Genomic DNA, 17,190 nt, shown 5'->3' with positions numbered 1-17,190 from the left:
GGTTTTGCTCTGGCGTAGTTCGGGAGAGTTTTTTTTTCCTTCTAGAGATAAAGACCGAAGTCTTCTATATAATATACTTATAATAAACTGGAACCACGACACCTAATATAGTTCTCTTACCTTCCTAAATTATATTACTTTTATATAAAATATATATATTAAAAAAAAACATTACCTAGAAACTTTATTAAAATGATGGGTACAAGGGGTGTAAAGCATGATTTTAAAACTTGTTTTCATGTCTCATCCATAAACGAGACCGAGTCGTCTAGAAAAAGACATCTGATTTATTTGATTCATTTCGGACAAAATTTTTAAAAAATGCCTTAAAATTAAAACAAACCATACCTTTGAGACGACTTTTCAATTCGTCTTGTTGGTGGACGATACCAAGACAACTAGGACAAGATTTAAAACCATGGTGTCAAGTGTCAACCACCAAAACCCATCATTTCTCTTAATCATTAAAAAGTCTACCATATATGCACCTCATAGAGAGTATATAATCTTAAAAGCATGCTAGTCTAGAGAACTAAGACAGGAAAAAAGATAAAAACTGATTGGATTCTTATTAAAAAAAATTTGTGAAGGCAGTCTCAACAAGTATAGAATCTTTGCATCGAGAAGAGAAAAGCACGCTAATCTGTAACTGAGAATCAAAAGCAGTTTTGTACAGATTCAAAGTGAACACAAATGACTCATCAAAATCTAAAATCAAATGGGCTTACCCTTGGGAACAATTTGATCTTTGATCCACATGTAAATGGGAACCAGCACATAGTACGTTGCCGCCATGGCACCAAGAAGGAATCGCAGAAAGAACACGAATGGATTTACGGGCTTTGAAACATCCTCCACCTTTGGACCAAGCTGCATCCATCATCATGACAAGATTATAATAATAATCCCATTAGAATAACGAAAACCAAGGAAGAAAGCTTCATAATTAAAGCAGTTTCTTATGCTAATTAATCAGAAATGTAAATAAGAATATCTTGGTGGGAAGACCAAACTTAAAGTTACGAGCTTTCTGAAAAATAATTCTCGTAATTTCTTTTGATGACAAATACCCTCAAGAATGTTTCTAAAATATTAATATTAGATCAATGACCAAAAAAAAATATATAATTACCAAAACCTCCAACAAAGTTTCCCATAAAGCTCCTCCAAAAACTACCAAATGACGAATTTTGTAACACCGGTCGTTACAGACGCGGTCCCAAAACAAGGCCTTAAGTCTGTCCAAAAGATTTTGACAAAGCCTACAACCCAATAGCCATTAGAATCTCCAATGATCCATATCATCTCAGATTGTATCTCTACACAAACCATCAATATTAAGTATAAATATGTGTGCACTTCTACTGATGTAAAGGAGCAATCTTAGGATCTGTCATGGGAACAATTTTTCTCCCAAGATGTCATACTTAAATGTATCAAAAGAAATTCATCACCCCTTCTCGCTGCACCAACTCATCTTCATCGTATCCCAAAGATTTGGGGTCAACTAAACAAATCTTCTTCCTCCATTCAATTTTGTCTGAAGCCACGTCTTTCTTCATTGAAAGGGTGTTCAGATCCTCCTTCACTATATCATTTCATATTTGTTTGGGACTTTTGCCTTTTTAGAACCTTCAACTTGTATATCCCTTCTATCTGGGACTGTAATCAACGTTAGTCCAACACACCCAAACTATCTCAATTAACTTTCTCCTAGTTTTTCGCCTAGTGGAGCTTATTCTACATTTTCTTGAATATGTTCATTTCTAATTTTATCTTTCCTAGCCTTTCCACTCAACATCCTCATCTCTGTTACACTCCATTTGTTCACATGGTGCTCCTTGATTACCCAACATTCAGCTACATAAAGCATGGTTCCTTTCTATCATCTTATAAATCTTCTTTTTTTAATTCGATTGGTGTGTGTTACTAACACAGCACTTTACAAGTGTAACTTCATTTAATCATCTAGTTCTGATTTTATGGGTAACATCTTTCTCAATCTCTTCATCCTTATGTATGATAGTACCGTGACTCCAACCTATTAGCAGGAATCTTCTAACCATCATGCCACTTCCACTTCGGAATCTAGCTCTAGTTCCTGCTTCCGGTAGTAAAGTAGTTCATTTTCTAAATTTTGGCAACACTCTTGTTTCCAACATAGAGCCGCTTCTAGTAACTAAGATGCCAACACCTTTCTCTATAATTATAGTTTTTTGTTGACTTCTTCTCTAAACATATCAACTAATAGAACATCATCTGCAGACTACAAATAACATGTACCCAGGTATATATACTCTTGGACATGAGTAATTATTTCATCTATAACTAGAGCAAGCAAATATGGACTCAAAGCTGATCTCTAATGTAAATCATTGTATTTAGAAACTCATTTTCCTACTCTCCATTTATTCTTAACCCTTATGTCCTTAATGTCAATGTAGCCATTCAAAACTCTTTTCTTTCTCAATACCCACCAAATTAAATCTCTAGGTACTTCACCATATAGTTTCTCCAGGCCAATAAAACTCTATAGAGATTTTATACTTCTCTATCATTTGTGTAAGAGAAAAAGATTGTATTGATGGTTGAGTCATAATATTAGTCTTTGAATTAACCTTTCTTCAACTACTCTTTCACATAATTTCATAGTATGGTTCATAAGTTTAATACCTCGATACGTGGTATAACATAATAGCTCTATTCATTTAACATTTTTTAGACTTTAAATATTATTAAATAACATAGTTAGCTAGGACAAAATCCAAAACTTTCCATACTTCTATGGGAATAACATCCAGCCCAAAAGCCATACTTGGTGTATGTATATAAGGATACACTAACGTCCAAGACTACAAAGGGACATTAACATCCTCCACACTATAATTCTTCCAAAAATACCAGGAGAAAAAATTCTTATTTTGTCTTTTAATGCAAAAAATTAGGATTTTATAGTCCTTGCTCAATGACATTTTTGTAAATTTTTTTTTTTACTTTGTAATATTTACAAAAATATTATTGAATAATGACAACAAAATCCTTACTTTTTTTGCACTAAAAGACAAAATAGGAACATTTTTCTAAAAGGTATTTATGAAAGAAACATATTTGAGAAAAATGTCAACATCCCCATGAAGTCGTGAACGTTAGCATTCTCATATATATCAATAACAAAAACGTGGTTCTCGACATAATTAATGGAGGAACAAGATCGTTTAGCCAACCCCAAATCTTTGTGATAAGGCTTTGATGATGATGATAATGACATATGTATACGTCATGGAGAGTTTAGTAACCTCTATAACTATAGGTTTTCCATACGTGCTCTTTAAAAGCATCCATTAGTGTTTTTTTAGAACAAAAAGAAAGGGTATTATTATCTTCATGCAATGACATTTTTGTAAATATAATAAAACCTCCAAAAGTTATTTACAAAAATGCGTTACATAAAGACAAGAGCACCCTTGTTTTTTTTTGCACCAAAAGATAAAATGGACTTTTTTTTTCATGAGCATTTATGGAAGAATGATGATTGTGGAGGTTCCTAACATCCCCATGATGTCATGAACTTTAGCAACTTCTATAACCTTAAGTTTTTCAAAAATACCCTTAAAAACATTTATTATTTTGTCTTTTAGTGAAAATAGTATGGTTGTCTTTGACATTGTGCATGACATTTCTATAAATATCAAATATATATAGAAAATTGCCATTGCACAATGTCAAAGACGCCATTTCTATTTACACTAAAAGACAAAATAATAAATGTTTTTTAGGAGTAGTTTTGAAAAATTCAAGACTGTGTAGGTTGCTAATGTACCCTTAAGGTCTTAGAACTTAGCAACAAAGACCCAATCTCAAGCATCCATCTATAATAAACCCAATATGATTATAATGACCAAGTACGCTCCAATTTTCATTAATCATACTGTACCCAAACTTCCTCAACTTCGAAGCACAAAACATCATAATATCAAGAACAATTGTGAAATAGTTATTATAGACCTTGAAACAAGCTTTCCAATATATCCATTGACTTCTCAATCAAAGATCTGAGTAAGAGTTTATTTCTCTTGGCCAGGTAGGATTTTAGAATATGGACCTTTTTTTTTCTCATCATCTACTTGTGCTTCACATGAATATTGATCTTTGATCATCTTCTATATAATTCAGAAGGCCAACTGCCTTTCTTTGTATCACTTGACCTTGAATCTATAAACTAATCTGCTATTAGGGCTCCACCCAAGATTTTTTTCTATCTTTTACAATATTCTTGGTATAGGAAAATTTCTTGATGTGACAACCTCATCAATAATTGTATACACTCTGCCAATTAAACTAATAGAAATATAGAACAATAGTCTTTAAGATGAGAGTGATCATTGTCGTATTCTTCCTCTAGTTTAAGAAGATTACTAAAATCCCTTAACTACCTCCATGAAGTGTCCACACAAAAAAGAACAAATATTTTTAAAGAATGCCATGGGACAAACATTTGGGATTGGAGCTCTATCACCACTCAAATCCTCCAGATATAATACAATATCCTCCTCACCAAAAAAATTCTCCAACCAAATGCTTTGTTTTAAACTCAACTGATAGAAATCAACATTCTTACGGGTAGGCCTCCACATGCAAGATTCAAATTAACAATTGACAATGTGATTCCAGATGACAAATTGTTTTGGTCTAATACCAACCACAAAATGCAATTGCTTCTCTTTCTTACATTTTCAACACTATGGAAGAACAAAGTATTTTGTTGCCTCCATCAACTACTTGACCTTGGATTTTTGTTCCTAACTGATTTATTCAAGAACTCCGAACGTAATATTTTTGTCCTTCCATCAGCTATTTCATCATGGAATTGTCCCCTACCTAGAGCTCCATTTTAGCTTCTACTCTACTTCGAAATGGAGCAATCATTACCCTTCTCAATGGAAGCCATCACCAAATAAGATTTTCCACTTCCTTGTCTACTTTGACAAAAGCGTCCTCATCCATTTTTTTTAACTTCTCTTTCAACGCTTTTCCTCCAAGACATGAAGTTAGCCATGCTAGTGAATGAGGATTTGAAACAGTTCTCGATTTTCCCCACAAGATTAGGGACTTGAAACCAAATCAACTCGTTCACGAAAGGATAAGAGAATATGGTGGCGCCTCATGTTGGGGAAACATGACTTTCCTATCTATATGTGTATCAAGGAAACATGGAAGCAACAACACACCATGGGAAGGAGGAAACCATAACCAAAATCTGAATCTATTACGACTCAAGAAAATAACAAATTTCCCCTCAAGTATGAGGGATTACAAGAAGAAGAAAAAAAAATTGCCCAAACAAAGTGCTTTCTCACCCCATTTTGATATTGAAATCACCAAAGAAAACACATAACTAGGAACTATGAACACATAAGTAGAGGGAAACAAAAGCAATAACAAAAGGGTTGTTCTCACACGCTTTATATGTTTAAATGACATAATAAATGATATCTCGATAAATTACCTGTAGTGGAGAATCCCCTGATGCAGGCTTCACACCTGTCACAGAGCATCCCATGATCAAACCATGCCGGCGCACTCCACGATACCACTTTGGGCCAATCCTTTTTAGTTGAACATCTTTAAATCCAGCTTTCTCAAACCACTCAATGTACTCTTCCTCCGTTGGGAAGAGCATCCACACGTCTGCAAAGAATCGAGACAACCAAAAGGTTGGATGCACAGGACCAATCAAGCAGGCTTTACCACCTAATTTCACAACCCTGTATGCTTCCCTGATGCCCCGTTGTGGGTCTGGCCAGTACTCAATACTGAAGAAAGAAAATCATAAAACCTCAATGAGAGAGCAACAATTATAAAAACACAAGATTTATTGTGATCATTTCCCCCTAAAATTGCAAATAACAGGAATTAACATTTATCAAATATTTTGAATTCAACCACTTTCAAATAGAAATCATAGAATCTCCATGAGAGAGCAACAAATATAAAAAACCCAAGATTTATTATGATTTTTTCTCCCTAAAATTGTAAATAACAGGACTTTAACATTTATCAAATATTTTGAATTCAACCATTTTCAAATAGAAATCACAGAATCTCCATGAGAGAGCAACAACTATACAAACCCAAGATTTATCATGATTTTTTCTCCCTAAAATTGAATATAACAGACAACATTTATCAAATATGTTGAATTCAATCATTTTCAAATAGAAATCATAGAATCTCCATGAGAGAGCAACAAATATAAAAACCCAAGATTTATTATGTTCTTTTCTCCTTAAAATTGCAAATAAAAGGACTTCACATTTATCAAATATTTTGAATTCTACCATTTTCAAATACCAATCATAGAATCTCCATGAGAGAGAAACAATTATAAAAGCCCAAGATTGATTATAATCTTTTCTCCCTAAAATTTTAAATAACAAGATTTAACATTTATCAAATATTTTGAATTTCTACCAGTTACAAACATAAATCTTCGGCAATTAAGAGAACTAAACATTACCTTCCAGCAGACACATATCTATCTGCGTAATCAGTGGGGAACGGAAGATCTTCAGCATCACCTTCAATTATCTTGCAATCCTTCAAGGCGGGCTTCTGCTTAGCCTTGGCAAGTTGGTGTGGCGATTGGTCAAGAATTGTAACGTTCTTGGCATCGACGTGCTTAACTATACCCAAAGTAGTGAAACCAGTGCCACCGCCAACATCAACCACTATCAAATTACGGTCACAGAGATCAGCGGGCTCAAGCGCCTCATCCCTCATATCTTCAGTCCAATGCCCAGGGTTTATGACATGGTCATAGACAATTGAGAGGAATCTATAGAACCAAAATGCCTCCTTTTTGTGTTGTATGAACCTAGGCTGAGAAGCCGGCCTGGACGAAGAAGTACTACATTTGGGTACTAGGGTTTTAGTTCTAGCTTTGAGATTCCTACCATAAGACACCATACCCATCTTAGGGAAAGACTTCCCATTGATGTCTGAACCAAGAAAACCCAACCCCTTTGGGGCTATTCCTCTAAAGTGAGTGAGACATTCAGCACCACTTAGCATTGACGAAGCCATGAAGTGAAATAAAGGAAGCAAACCCAAAGAACAAAAACAAGAATTTCTTACTTTTGATTCAGTAATTGATGCCTAGGAAGAAAACCCACTCTCAAAATCAACTGATATTTAGTTTTCTTTGTGGTGAAGTTTATCTGGAAGCGTATCGATATAGGTCTTAATTTGTTCTACTAGAGAGAAAAATAACAACAACAAAAGAAAAAATGGAAGATTAAAAGGTAGAACAGCTGAAATTGCTCACCAGTTCAGGGTTCTCTCTCATGACAGAGCGAGAGAGAGAGAGAGAGAAAGGGGTTGGTCCGTAAAGATACACGACTTTATGGGTTTGTTGGGGGGGTCTTACTCTTATCTCTCACGCGAGAAGGTTTTTTCGATGTTAGATTTCATGCAAATGAGTTGGTTTGTTGGTGGGGCTCAATTATTCCCACTTGTTTGCGATACTCACCTTACCTTTAAATGCCTAAATTGTACATATCTAATAAATGGACTTTAACCTAAATTATTTATTTCATCCACCTAAAATTATCGAATGATTTTTTTTTTCTTTTTTAGCATCTTGAAAATTTTCAATGAGAGTTTTAAGCTTTAATCTTACTTATTTTTCTTACCTTAACATTTCCAATTGCATCGAAATTGTTCATATGAGAAATTTTCATTCGATAGATACCTACTGAATCAATTTTGTAATGTTCGGTAGATACTTACCGAATTTGCTAAGACAAATTTAATTTGAACCTAACGAACAAAATTTGACTTCTTCAAATCAAAATCCTCATTTTTAAATTTTAATAATGGTTTTCCATCTTCTTGATGATTAAATGTAAAATAGTACAAGAAATTTCAATGAAATAAGGTAATTTGAAAAAAAAAATCATAAAACCTAGTCTCTATTGATTCAATCTCTCACAACTCAAAAAAAGAAGTGAAAGGAGGGAAGGAAGAAGAAGGATGAATAAGGAAGAAGAAGAAGTGGGTTATGAGTTTTTTGTTTGATAAGTGGTAATGTGTGCAATAAGTAATAACAGAAGGGTAAAATGGTAATTCACTTTTTTATAATAAAAATCACTTAAGTGGGTGCAATTGGTCATTTCGATGTATGCAAATAAAGTGACCCTTTAGTAATCCCTTGGATCTAAACAAAATTTCTATTTACATATTTTCCCTTGAAATTGAAACAATTTTTTTTCCACTAAAATAAAGATTCCCTTTCACAAACCTTTTTCCGTTGATGATTTATTCAACTAAGATTCAAGACAGAGGCCTTTAGGTCATCTATGATAATTACTTTAAGAGGACCCAACTCGGGTATGTCTAAAAAGAGTTGCAATCTAAAACGTGGAGGGGTATGTCTAAGGAGTTGCAATCCAAAACGATATCCCATTCCTATAGCAACATCCAGTACCTACATGGTGCATTTTAATTGAAGATAAAACACATCGGGGTTGCGTGTCATGTAGAAAACGATTTGATTAGGAGTTTGATGAGTTTTAAACTCCAACTAAAATGTGCCATGTAGGCACCATTCCTTCTTCTTTTTTTTCACAAAGGGTAATTATAGAGTTCAGTGATGTTGGAGAGAAGATATCCAAATCATTTATTTTCAATCCGATGGTTAAGATTGCATTATATGTATATTGTAAACCTGAAAGTTATGGTTGGAAAGTATCACAAATGATGTGGGTTCTCCAATAATTGATTATTGTGTTTGAGATTCTATGATATCTTTATATGAAAAATCATAATTTGTTGAAATTGATGACAAAGTAGACTTTCCACTTTACGAAAATGGATTTGTTGTTTTTTTTTTTTTTCAAGTTTACTTTATCTCCACGCAGACAACACTTAAAACGATTTGATTTCAACATAATTTTCAAACAAAATAATTTATAAGTTTTTTAGAAGACCATTGATAAACGCTCTCTGACATGGCATGTGAACAGAACCATAGATCCTTTTCCTTGTGTATCCCAAAGAAAAAGATTTATGATTCTATGTACTGCCACGTCAAAGAGCTTCAGTTTAGAAGAAACTTTTCCTTGTGTATCCCAAAGAAAAAGATTTATGGTTCTATGTACTGCCACGTCAAAGAGCTTCAGTTTAGAAGAAAATTAAAACTGATTGGCATCCATGGTTTCATATTCAACATTTAAAGTGCAATAGCCACAATCCTTTATGGGATAAGATTGGATCTGTTTGATAGTGAAAATGCCATAAAGCACGAACCAACAACCATGATATGAAACCTAAATCAGAACAAGGAAGAACAAAAATATCGTGATGTAAGTCAAAGAGTAAGAGATATTGCTCAGTTAGAAAATCAACAAGAGGTTTGAAAATATTGGACAAAAATAATAGGTGAAACATGGATATTTTGTTAAAGAATTTTTTAAGCCTATAAAATGTAGTATTTGTGCCCATGAAGATTATGGTAATATACATAATTAAGGACCTTTATATCATTGTTATGACAGATGTATGTCTAACTCGGAAGGCGCCAAAAGACGTACACCCCCCCAAGCTATTTCAACGCCATTTTGAATAAGGCATTAAGCCTTCAAGAAAAAAAAAAAGTTTTTACGTTAATTTTTTTAATAGGAGCTTTGCCCCAAGGCAAAGCTTTGAAGCACATGCCTCCAACACATTTGACATTACTTCTCATATGCAGTTGAATGCTTGTATTATGTCCTCTAAACAAAAACACATTAAGCAAAATAAGCTCATATGCAGGTCATGTTGTCCACACAAAGTTCATAGACACGCCCATTAATCTCCCTAAAGAAACAGCTGAAAAGACTCTTATGCATACCCAGTTTGAACAAGGATACAAAATACATCATACACAAGTACAATCATTTGTCTTGATTACGGACTTATTTCAAAAAAGGGTCTTCATTTCTAGGGGAGACACATAGTTTTATGTTCGTCAAACTAACACCAACAATACAACCATGCCTAGCAAAGATCCTATAATGGACAATCCAAATTACGTATCCATCGAATGGTTATGGATATCTGCTCCTATAAACCATTCTGGATTTATGAGTGGAGGGGTTCATGGTGAGATACGGCAAGACACATCTATCTAATTATTAGGGTAGGATCTTCATGGTTCTGTTTCAAGCGGTTTACCAACTTCACGGAGATGAATGGAGTTCTCAAAGCAATGATGGAAACCGAAGTGTGGGTACCTCTCATACCAAGTGTCTTGCTGCACATGAGTGTCCCAATGTTCCCCGCAGCTGCTCTTTCCATACTTGTGTATCCACCCGGAGCCATTGTGATGCTCCCCCCACGTGCGGTTCCACTGTTCTCCATACTTGCCTTGCCACCACGTTTCCCCTTGCTTGACACCTTGGCTATACTGATTGAAATTTTCATCCCATTTGTCACCCCATTTGGTCCATCCATCACCCTCCAAGCGCTCAGCCCACTTGTCGGTGTACTTCGTGCTGCCACCTTGCCCATCGTACTTCTCACCCCATCTGCCAAAATAAAATAATAAAAGACAAAAACATGAGATGGAAAGGAAATTTCTTACAATCCAAGGGTTGTGGTATATTCTTTTCAAAAAAGTTTCGATAAATTAATTATTTTCCTTCATTTTTATAAAACAATAATCTTGTTCCCCACTTTAACCAAAATGTTTTAATTCCAAAAACGGTAATTTACCATTTTCAGAAATAAAATGAATAGGTATACAGTTATGGGAATTGTTCAATTTTCAGCGCATGTTTCGGTAAAACAGCCATTAACAGAAGTACCCACACTAATTGGAGAACGAAAACCATGGAGTGGAGGTTCTTAACTGTTCTAGAGAACAGGAGAAGGATCTATCTTTATTCAAAAGTACTAAACCGACATGCAGTTCGTATTTGGTTTCATTTGAAAACATAAACTTACTACCTATATTTTTGGCATTATGATAACCACAACTAAAGAAAGGAAGAATGGAAGTAAAGTTTTGAACCAATTTGGAAGTGACGTGACATTTTGGTACCTCTCATGCCAAACATGAGCATGGCCAGCCTCGAGGGGTGTGTAGGGATCAATGCTGCACCACTTATCGGCCCACTTCTCTGCTTGCCCAGAAGCATCATAATGTTCCCACCATTTCTCATGCCACTGGCCACCCATTCCGTTCTTCCCCCACTTGTCCGCAGTTTTCTCCATATGTACAAGCCCACTCCCAAGATCCTATACAAATCAAAACCCGCAGTTCAGCTTGTAATGTAACAATTAGCCACATAAGTACAAGCATATAAATTTGAAGCTCTAGGCATGAACATGGGACACTAGACAACTCTAAAACTTCCTAGATATACAACTTCTGTCCACAATACAACAATTTAGGTCTTGTACAATACAATGAAGCATACGTGGCATAGGTACTAAATCAAGTTCTGGCATGCAAGTCATGCTAACCTGCCACATGGATTCTTTCCAATATTCACGCCAAACATTTCCTTCCGTATCACGTCCAGATTTTTCTGAACCAAGCTCCTTATGACCAAACTGGTCCGCAGCCTCCCAAAACTTATCTTCCCACTCAATGCTTTTGTCAGCACTAACTCCCCTAGTTAGTGTCCACCGGCAAACAACCCCATCAGGTCGTTGTTCGACCCCTGTCTCCTTCCACCACTTTGAGCCATCAGGTTTCACTCCTTGAGATAAAGCTTCACCAACCTTATTAAGAGCCTCGGCTGCCTCTGCTGCATTTACTGAATATGGCAATCCAATTTCATGTTTCTCACCCAAGTTAGGAAGCTCTACATTGGTATCAGAAACATCTGCTTTTTGAACCTCCACGAGTGACTGAAAAGGTGGAAGTGGAGGATTGTGGCTTTCAATTGAGGTACTCTCAAAGGGAATTGGCAAAAAATCTAGGGACCGATCTTTCTCTAACACTGACTGGATTGGGTTTGGAGGTGCGGCTGTTCCTGCTGGTTTTAAGGTACTGATATCCTCTGAAGTTGTAGTACTATCCAGAGGAGGTGTCCAAGACCAAAAATCAGGACCTGGTGTTGCACCCCCCAAAGTTCCTGATGGAGGCACAAATACATCCCCACCCAGTATTCCTGATCAGAATAGATGCAAACAAACTATAAATTCAAATTTAAGAACTTTGGTTTGCATGGTTATAGTAAGGAAGAATTATAATGTTCGACTTAAGTGAATTATTAAACGAACAATTTCCAGCATTCCAAGTTTAACAATAAAAATCTAGTTAAGTGCATAGGTCTGCAATATGGACCAAAGGAACATGCCAACAACTTATTCATAAAGTACTAAATTACAACCTATATGCTCAAATGAGGAAATAACGTCAAGAACATTCATGATATGGGAAGTTTCCTTTCCACAATTCAGATCTGAATAATCAACAGCAAAGTGTAGACCTAGGAAAAAATTCAGAAAAGTTGGCATGGACTAACAACAACTGCAATGGCCCCAAATTCAGATAGGAACTCCACCATGATGAGAGAATAATTTATCAAATGGAAGACATAATTCAGGCAGAAAATTCTCGTGAAGAACTCAAATTCCAGATCATTAGTAGTGATTTTTCACCAATAAATTATTATGCTCAGCCTCGGTCTACATGAATCGTTTATCTTGCCATATTGGAGGGTATCAACGAAAGGATGGTATTGCAATCAAAATGTCATGAACAGTTGTACCCAATGCTCAAATTTACTTATAATTTAGTTTATATAAATCAGAATCCCCCCCCCCCCCCCCCCCCTTTTCTCCTCCTCCTCCTCATGTCTCAGACCAGTTTGCTTTTGATGGAGCATCTAACAACAAGGTGTATGTTACTTCTCTACCTTGATTCTTACGTCAAAGTTTCAAGGTATCAATTCATTTTTATTTATTTTGGTTGATGGGTAAAAATTCGGTTCATTTAACTGTCAAGTTTTTCAAATGAAAAGCTCGGTTTACCATCTAGAATTGCTACAACACACATCCACTTAGTTGTTAAGTGGGATATGCATCTTGGACAATAATGTACACGATGAAATTGGATTACCCATTACTCCCATTCCTATAAATAACTCACTGATCACTGTTGAAAATTGGAAATGATCACCTGAGGTATGGAGATTCTGTTATTCTAAATTCCGTATTTGTAGTAGAAAATTTGGTTGGGGCGGGTGAGCCTTTTTCCTTTATCACGACGCCCTTCGGGTACTTAATCAATGAAAACAAGTTGACGTCAAAGAAGAACTATGAAAGTTGAAAATGGAGGAGTCCCATAGAAAAATCAATGCTTGGATAATCTAAAATATTCTCACAGCAATCAACACAATTCTTATTTGAAATACTTCCACCCCCCCTCCACCAAAAATAAATAAATAAATAAATAAGATCATTTGAAAATGCTCCCAATTAAAGACTCAAACATAAAGCCCTATCAAGAAACAATTTTTCAAACAAAAAGAAAAAAGAATTAAGCTTAATTACCTCCTTTTTGAGTACCCATTGATCCATTACTGTCTATCTTCGACAAATCCAACCCAGAAGATCCCGAATCAACAGAATCCTCCTTCGGGGGAGGACTCTCCTCAAGAAGAGCTCGAGCAGCAGCGATCGCTGCCGCGGCTCGATCAATAACCTGCATTCGCTGAATCCGATCTCTCTCTTCCTTGGGAACCTCAAGAATCTTCTTGAACTGATCACTCTTCCGCTCCAACGCTTCCGGATCCTCCTCCTCCTCCTCCTCATCTTTACTGGAATTCTCAGCGATTCTCTGAAATTCAATCTCTTCTCTTTCTCGATCCACCGCTTTCTTCCACATACCAAGATACGAATCCTCATTTAAAACCCTAATTGCAAAGCTTCTCCTTTTACAAGCTCTCCTGTTTTTGGGTACAATGGGTTGTTCCGGTTTCGCTAAAGCTGAAACGAAGTGGAGGGTTCTGCGGTTGCGAGGGATGAAAAGGGTGCGTAGGTTAGCGCGAGCACAGAAGCTAAAATTTTCCGCCATTAATGATGATCAGCAGAGAGAGAGAAAGAGAGAGAGAGAGAGAGAGAGAGAGATGTATTTAAACTAACTTTGAAAGGAGTGAGTTTTGGGAATCGCGAAAATTGCTTTTTCTTGTAATCGAAGGAAGGTTGAGATGCTCTTGAAAAGCTTTTCTAGAGCGGGAAGAAGAAGCTTCTCTGTAACGGATTTTTTCCGGTTTTTATACGAAATTAACGATATTAAAGGAAGCTGAAGAGTTGGAACTTGAAACACGTGAACTGAGTTGTCTCAAAGTGCTTTAGCACGTGGACGGTTCTAGTTCAATCACTTGTCGATAATCAAATAGATTTGATCTGATTAGGTTTTTGAAAAAAATTTGAGTTTGACGTGAGTGATGTATAAAAAAATGATAATTCAACCACCCCCTCAACCTTTGAGAAATATTTTGCTCACAAACTATTTCCTCACAGGCTCTCCATTGAGTGACACGTGGTTTTGTATAGTTGGATGCCCAATACATACGGGCTAAAGTGATTGGCCGATCTCAGATCCTATGAGAACTGTGAGGAAAAGGTCTGAGTAAAAACAAATTTCTTAAGCGTATTGGTGAATATTGCCCCTTAAGTTCCCAAAGTGATGATAGAGTTTAATGAAAAATGACTTAAAAACCTTCAATTTTAATCTCCAATATATAAAAAAAATCATGATTTTTCTATAATAAAAAAAAAAATCTAGGACATAAAGTGATTTAACTTGTACCATAAATTATTTTTCATATTTTCACTCTTATCTCAAATCCATGGATTTCAACCTTCCCTTAATATTTTTTGTTTAAAATTTTGTCATTTTTTAATTCTAAAAGAGGTAGTCGAGTGTCTGAGAGTGGAAGGTCGAATAATAAGGTGGTATGGTTAGTCGTCAATACATTATATAAATAGAAAATGTTAGTTAAGTCTATTTGACTAATAGTCATTTTTTTTTCTTCAATTGACAAGGTTTCAGACTTGTAGGTCTGATTAGTAGGAGCCAGGCAATTAGCCTCTTAGACTTCATATCTCTCCCCAAACATTTTATCTTAGGAAGTTTGGAGGTTGAAAATGAGGGCATTTGGATCATTTATATCGTGCAATAGAGATGACTAAGGTCTAAGAGGCATGTCATCATTTTGAAATAAAATATGAGATGTATCTACTTATCTGATAATTTATGTATAAACCTACCAAGATGTATTTTGTTTCAGATAAAATAGCAAATTTGATCTTAAATTTGCATCAAATTTGATCTTAAATTTGCATCAAATTTGAACTTTCTATCATCAATTAATAGGCTCATTACAGACTAATTAATAGGACAAGAAAAAGGTTTCGTGGACATACTCAAATATGGACAAATAAATATGGGTCAGGTTCAAGGGCCATATGAGAAAACATATAAGAAAACTTTCGTTTTTCAAAATAAGGGTTAGAGGTTTTGGATTGAGCTGATTTTTTGCAAGGATGGTCACTATGATGAGAAGATCATCCTCACAAAAAATCAGCTCAATCAGAAACTTTTAAATCCATCAAAAGTGATTTACAAATTAGTGATAAAAATTGGTAAAAAATCGACGGTCCACATTCTAAATCACTTTTAATGGGGTTAGAAGTTTCAGATTGAGCTGATTTTTTTTTTTTTTTTTGGATGATCTTCCCATCATAGAGATCATCCTCACAAAAAATCAGCTCAATCCAAAATTTCTAACCCATAGTTTAAAATTTTATTTACCGTCGAAAGTTTTCTTATATGTTTTCTCATATGGCCCTTGAACCTGACCCAATAAATATACATATATATATATATATTCAACAAGTCTCGGGCCCACACCCATCAATCAAATCTACAAAAAAGATAGAAAGCTCTACTCGGACACATCCAAAATACCACATGGCATGATTGAATAAAATTGGCAAATGAATCACTCACCACTGTAATCATTGGGGCACATGTAGACCCCTCTCCTCACACACACCAAGTAATTTCTACGATAATTATGTGAGAGTAGACGATTCGATTAGTCTACTCTATTAATTGTATGATTTTGAAAATCATTCGAAATCAAAAAGACTTACTTGAGTCATCTTGATAATATTGTTCATGAATAAGACGAGATACTCTGGCCAAGATTAATTTACTCTCAAGTTTCTTATTTTTCTTTCCGGTTAGTAGAACTCGAAGGAAAAAAAAAAAACTATATATCCAAACTAAAGAGATGACGTTTCTTGAAAGTGACAAATAATTAAATCACGATCATCTAAAGAACCCCATAAAATCTCAAATAAAGGACATTTTTTAATTTTATTATTTTTCTTCTTTGATTATTACTTTCGTTCTTTTAATTTTATTGTATTTTCTCTTCCACCCATTTTCTATATATTTTTTTTAATTTTATTGTATTTTTCAACTTTTATTAAAAATAATAATAATTTAAATTATAAAAAAAGTTATGCATTGTTGAACATATCAATATGACTCGGACTACGATATATGCATGCAATTAATGTCAATGTTTTTTTAACACATTATAATGGCCCAAATTCTAAAAACCACTTAGAATTATTGAAAATGAATAAATCTTTTAATGAAAATTTATAATTATCAATTAAAAATTGCGTAAACTTTAGTAAAATAATCAGGATAAGTTATTGATTACAAATTTTCAAAAAAAAAAAAAGAAAAGGCAACAACCATCTTCTTTTCATCTTCTATTTGGTAATGAGTAGGATTAAAGATACATAAAAAAAAAAAATTATGTTTACAAATTAAACACAATAGATATAGAGGTGAGGATGTCGAAAAGGATTAAGAAAAAGTCCTAAATGAGGGCATTTGTGAAAATATAGGAGTAGATTTAAGTATAAGGGACAAGATGATTTACCATTTACATCCCTTAACCCTAACCATAGAAAGTCCAAAATGATCTCCCATTAATATTCCTAATTTTATAGACCTCTATTCTATTTTATTTATTTATTTATTATTATTATTATTATGAACAATGTGACGATATATGAGTGAAAGAAACGTAATAATCTAACTTACCCATGTGACATACTCAATCAACACCCTTGACGAGCTAAATTCGGCTCGGAATAGAGAATTACGAT

At 34.8% G+C, this 17,190-nt stretch overlaps 2 protein-coding genes across 3 annotated transcripts; both read right to left on the bottom strand.

Moving 5' to 3' along the window:
- Positions 1–548: 548 nt before the first annotated feature.
- LOC147402228 (2-methyl-6-phytyl-1,4-hydroquinone methyltransferase, chloroplastic-like) lies at positions 549–7,444 on the bottom strand. Its single transcript, XM_086443807.1, has 3 exons — positions 6,518–7,444; positions 5,507–5,813; positions 549–870 (listed from the first exon to the last, which is right to left on the bottom strand). The coding sequence occupies exons 1-3, from the start codon at positions 7,081–7,083 to the stop codon at positions 715–717; spliced, it is 1,029 nt and encodes a 342-aa protein (XP_086299933.1). The 5' UTR covers positions 7,084–7,444; the 3' UTR covers positions 549–714.
- A 2,417-nt stretch (positions 7,445–9,861) lies between these two features.
- LOC147402227 (protein LIKE EARLY STARVATION, chloroplastic) lies at positions 9,862–14,265 on the bottom strand. Of its 2 annotated transcripts, none has more exons than XM_086443806.1 (4): positions 13,546–14,265; positions 11,506–12,122; positions 11,081–11,277; positions 9,862–10,565 (listed from the first exon to the last, which is right to left on the bottom strand). In XM_086443806.1, exons 1-4 carry the CDS (start codon positions 14,066–14,068, stop codon positions 10,187–10,189), a joined length of 1,716 nt encoding a protein of 571 aa, XP_086299932.1. In that variant the 5' UTR covers positions 14,069–14,265; the 3' UTR covers positions 9,862–10,186. The 2 variants fall into 2 exon arrangements, with proteins under 2 accessions (XP_086299932.1, XP_086299931.1); XM_086443805.1 differs by having other exon boundaries at positions 11,506–12,158; positions 13,546–14,264.
- Between the last annotated feature and the right edge of the window lie 2,925 nt (positions 14,266–17,190).

Source organism: Akebia trifoliata, chromosome 5 (assembly GCF_017979445.1).
Source record: "Akebia trifoliata isolate Shusen 1 chromosome 5, ASM1797944v1, whole genome shotgun sequence".
Classification (NCBI taxonomy): Eukaryota; Viridiplantae; Streptophyta; class Magnoliopsida; order Ranunculales; family Lardizabalaceae; genus Akebia; species Akebia trifoliata.
This window is presented reverse-complemented; position numbering and strand designations above follow the sequence as displayed.

What these genes read in the sequence shown, in the direction of transcription:
- LOC147402228 (XM_086443807.1), bottom strand. Translation starts at nt 7,083, where the DNA reads ATGGCTTCGTCAATGCTAAGTGGTGCTGAATGTCTCACTCACTTTAGA. An exon ending in AGATATGTGTCTGCTGGAAG is followed by an intron (nt 5,814 to 6,517) that starts GTAATGTTTAGT and finishes TTCTTTCTTCAG; the next exon opens with TATTGAGTACTGGCCAGACC. An exon ending in CAGGGGATTCTCCACTACAG is followed by an intron (nt 871 to 5,506) that starts GTAATTTATCGA and finishes TGATGGATGCAG; the next exon opens with CTTGGTCCAAAGGTGGAGGA.
- LOC147402227 (XM_086443805.1), bottom strand. Translation starts at nt 14,068, where the DNA reads ATGGCGGAAAATTTTAGCTTCTGTGCTCGCGCTAACCTACGCACCCTT. An exon ending in AATGGGTACTCAAAAAGGAG is followed by an intron (nt 12,159 to 13,545) that starts GTAATTAAGCTT and finishes TATTCTGATCAG; the next exon opens with GAATACTGGGTGGGGATGTA. An exon ending in GCTCATGTTTGGCATGAGAG is followed by an intron (nt 10,566 to 11,080) that starts GTACCAAAATGT and finishes TTATTTTGGCAG; the next exon opens with ATGGGGTGAGAAGTACGATG.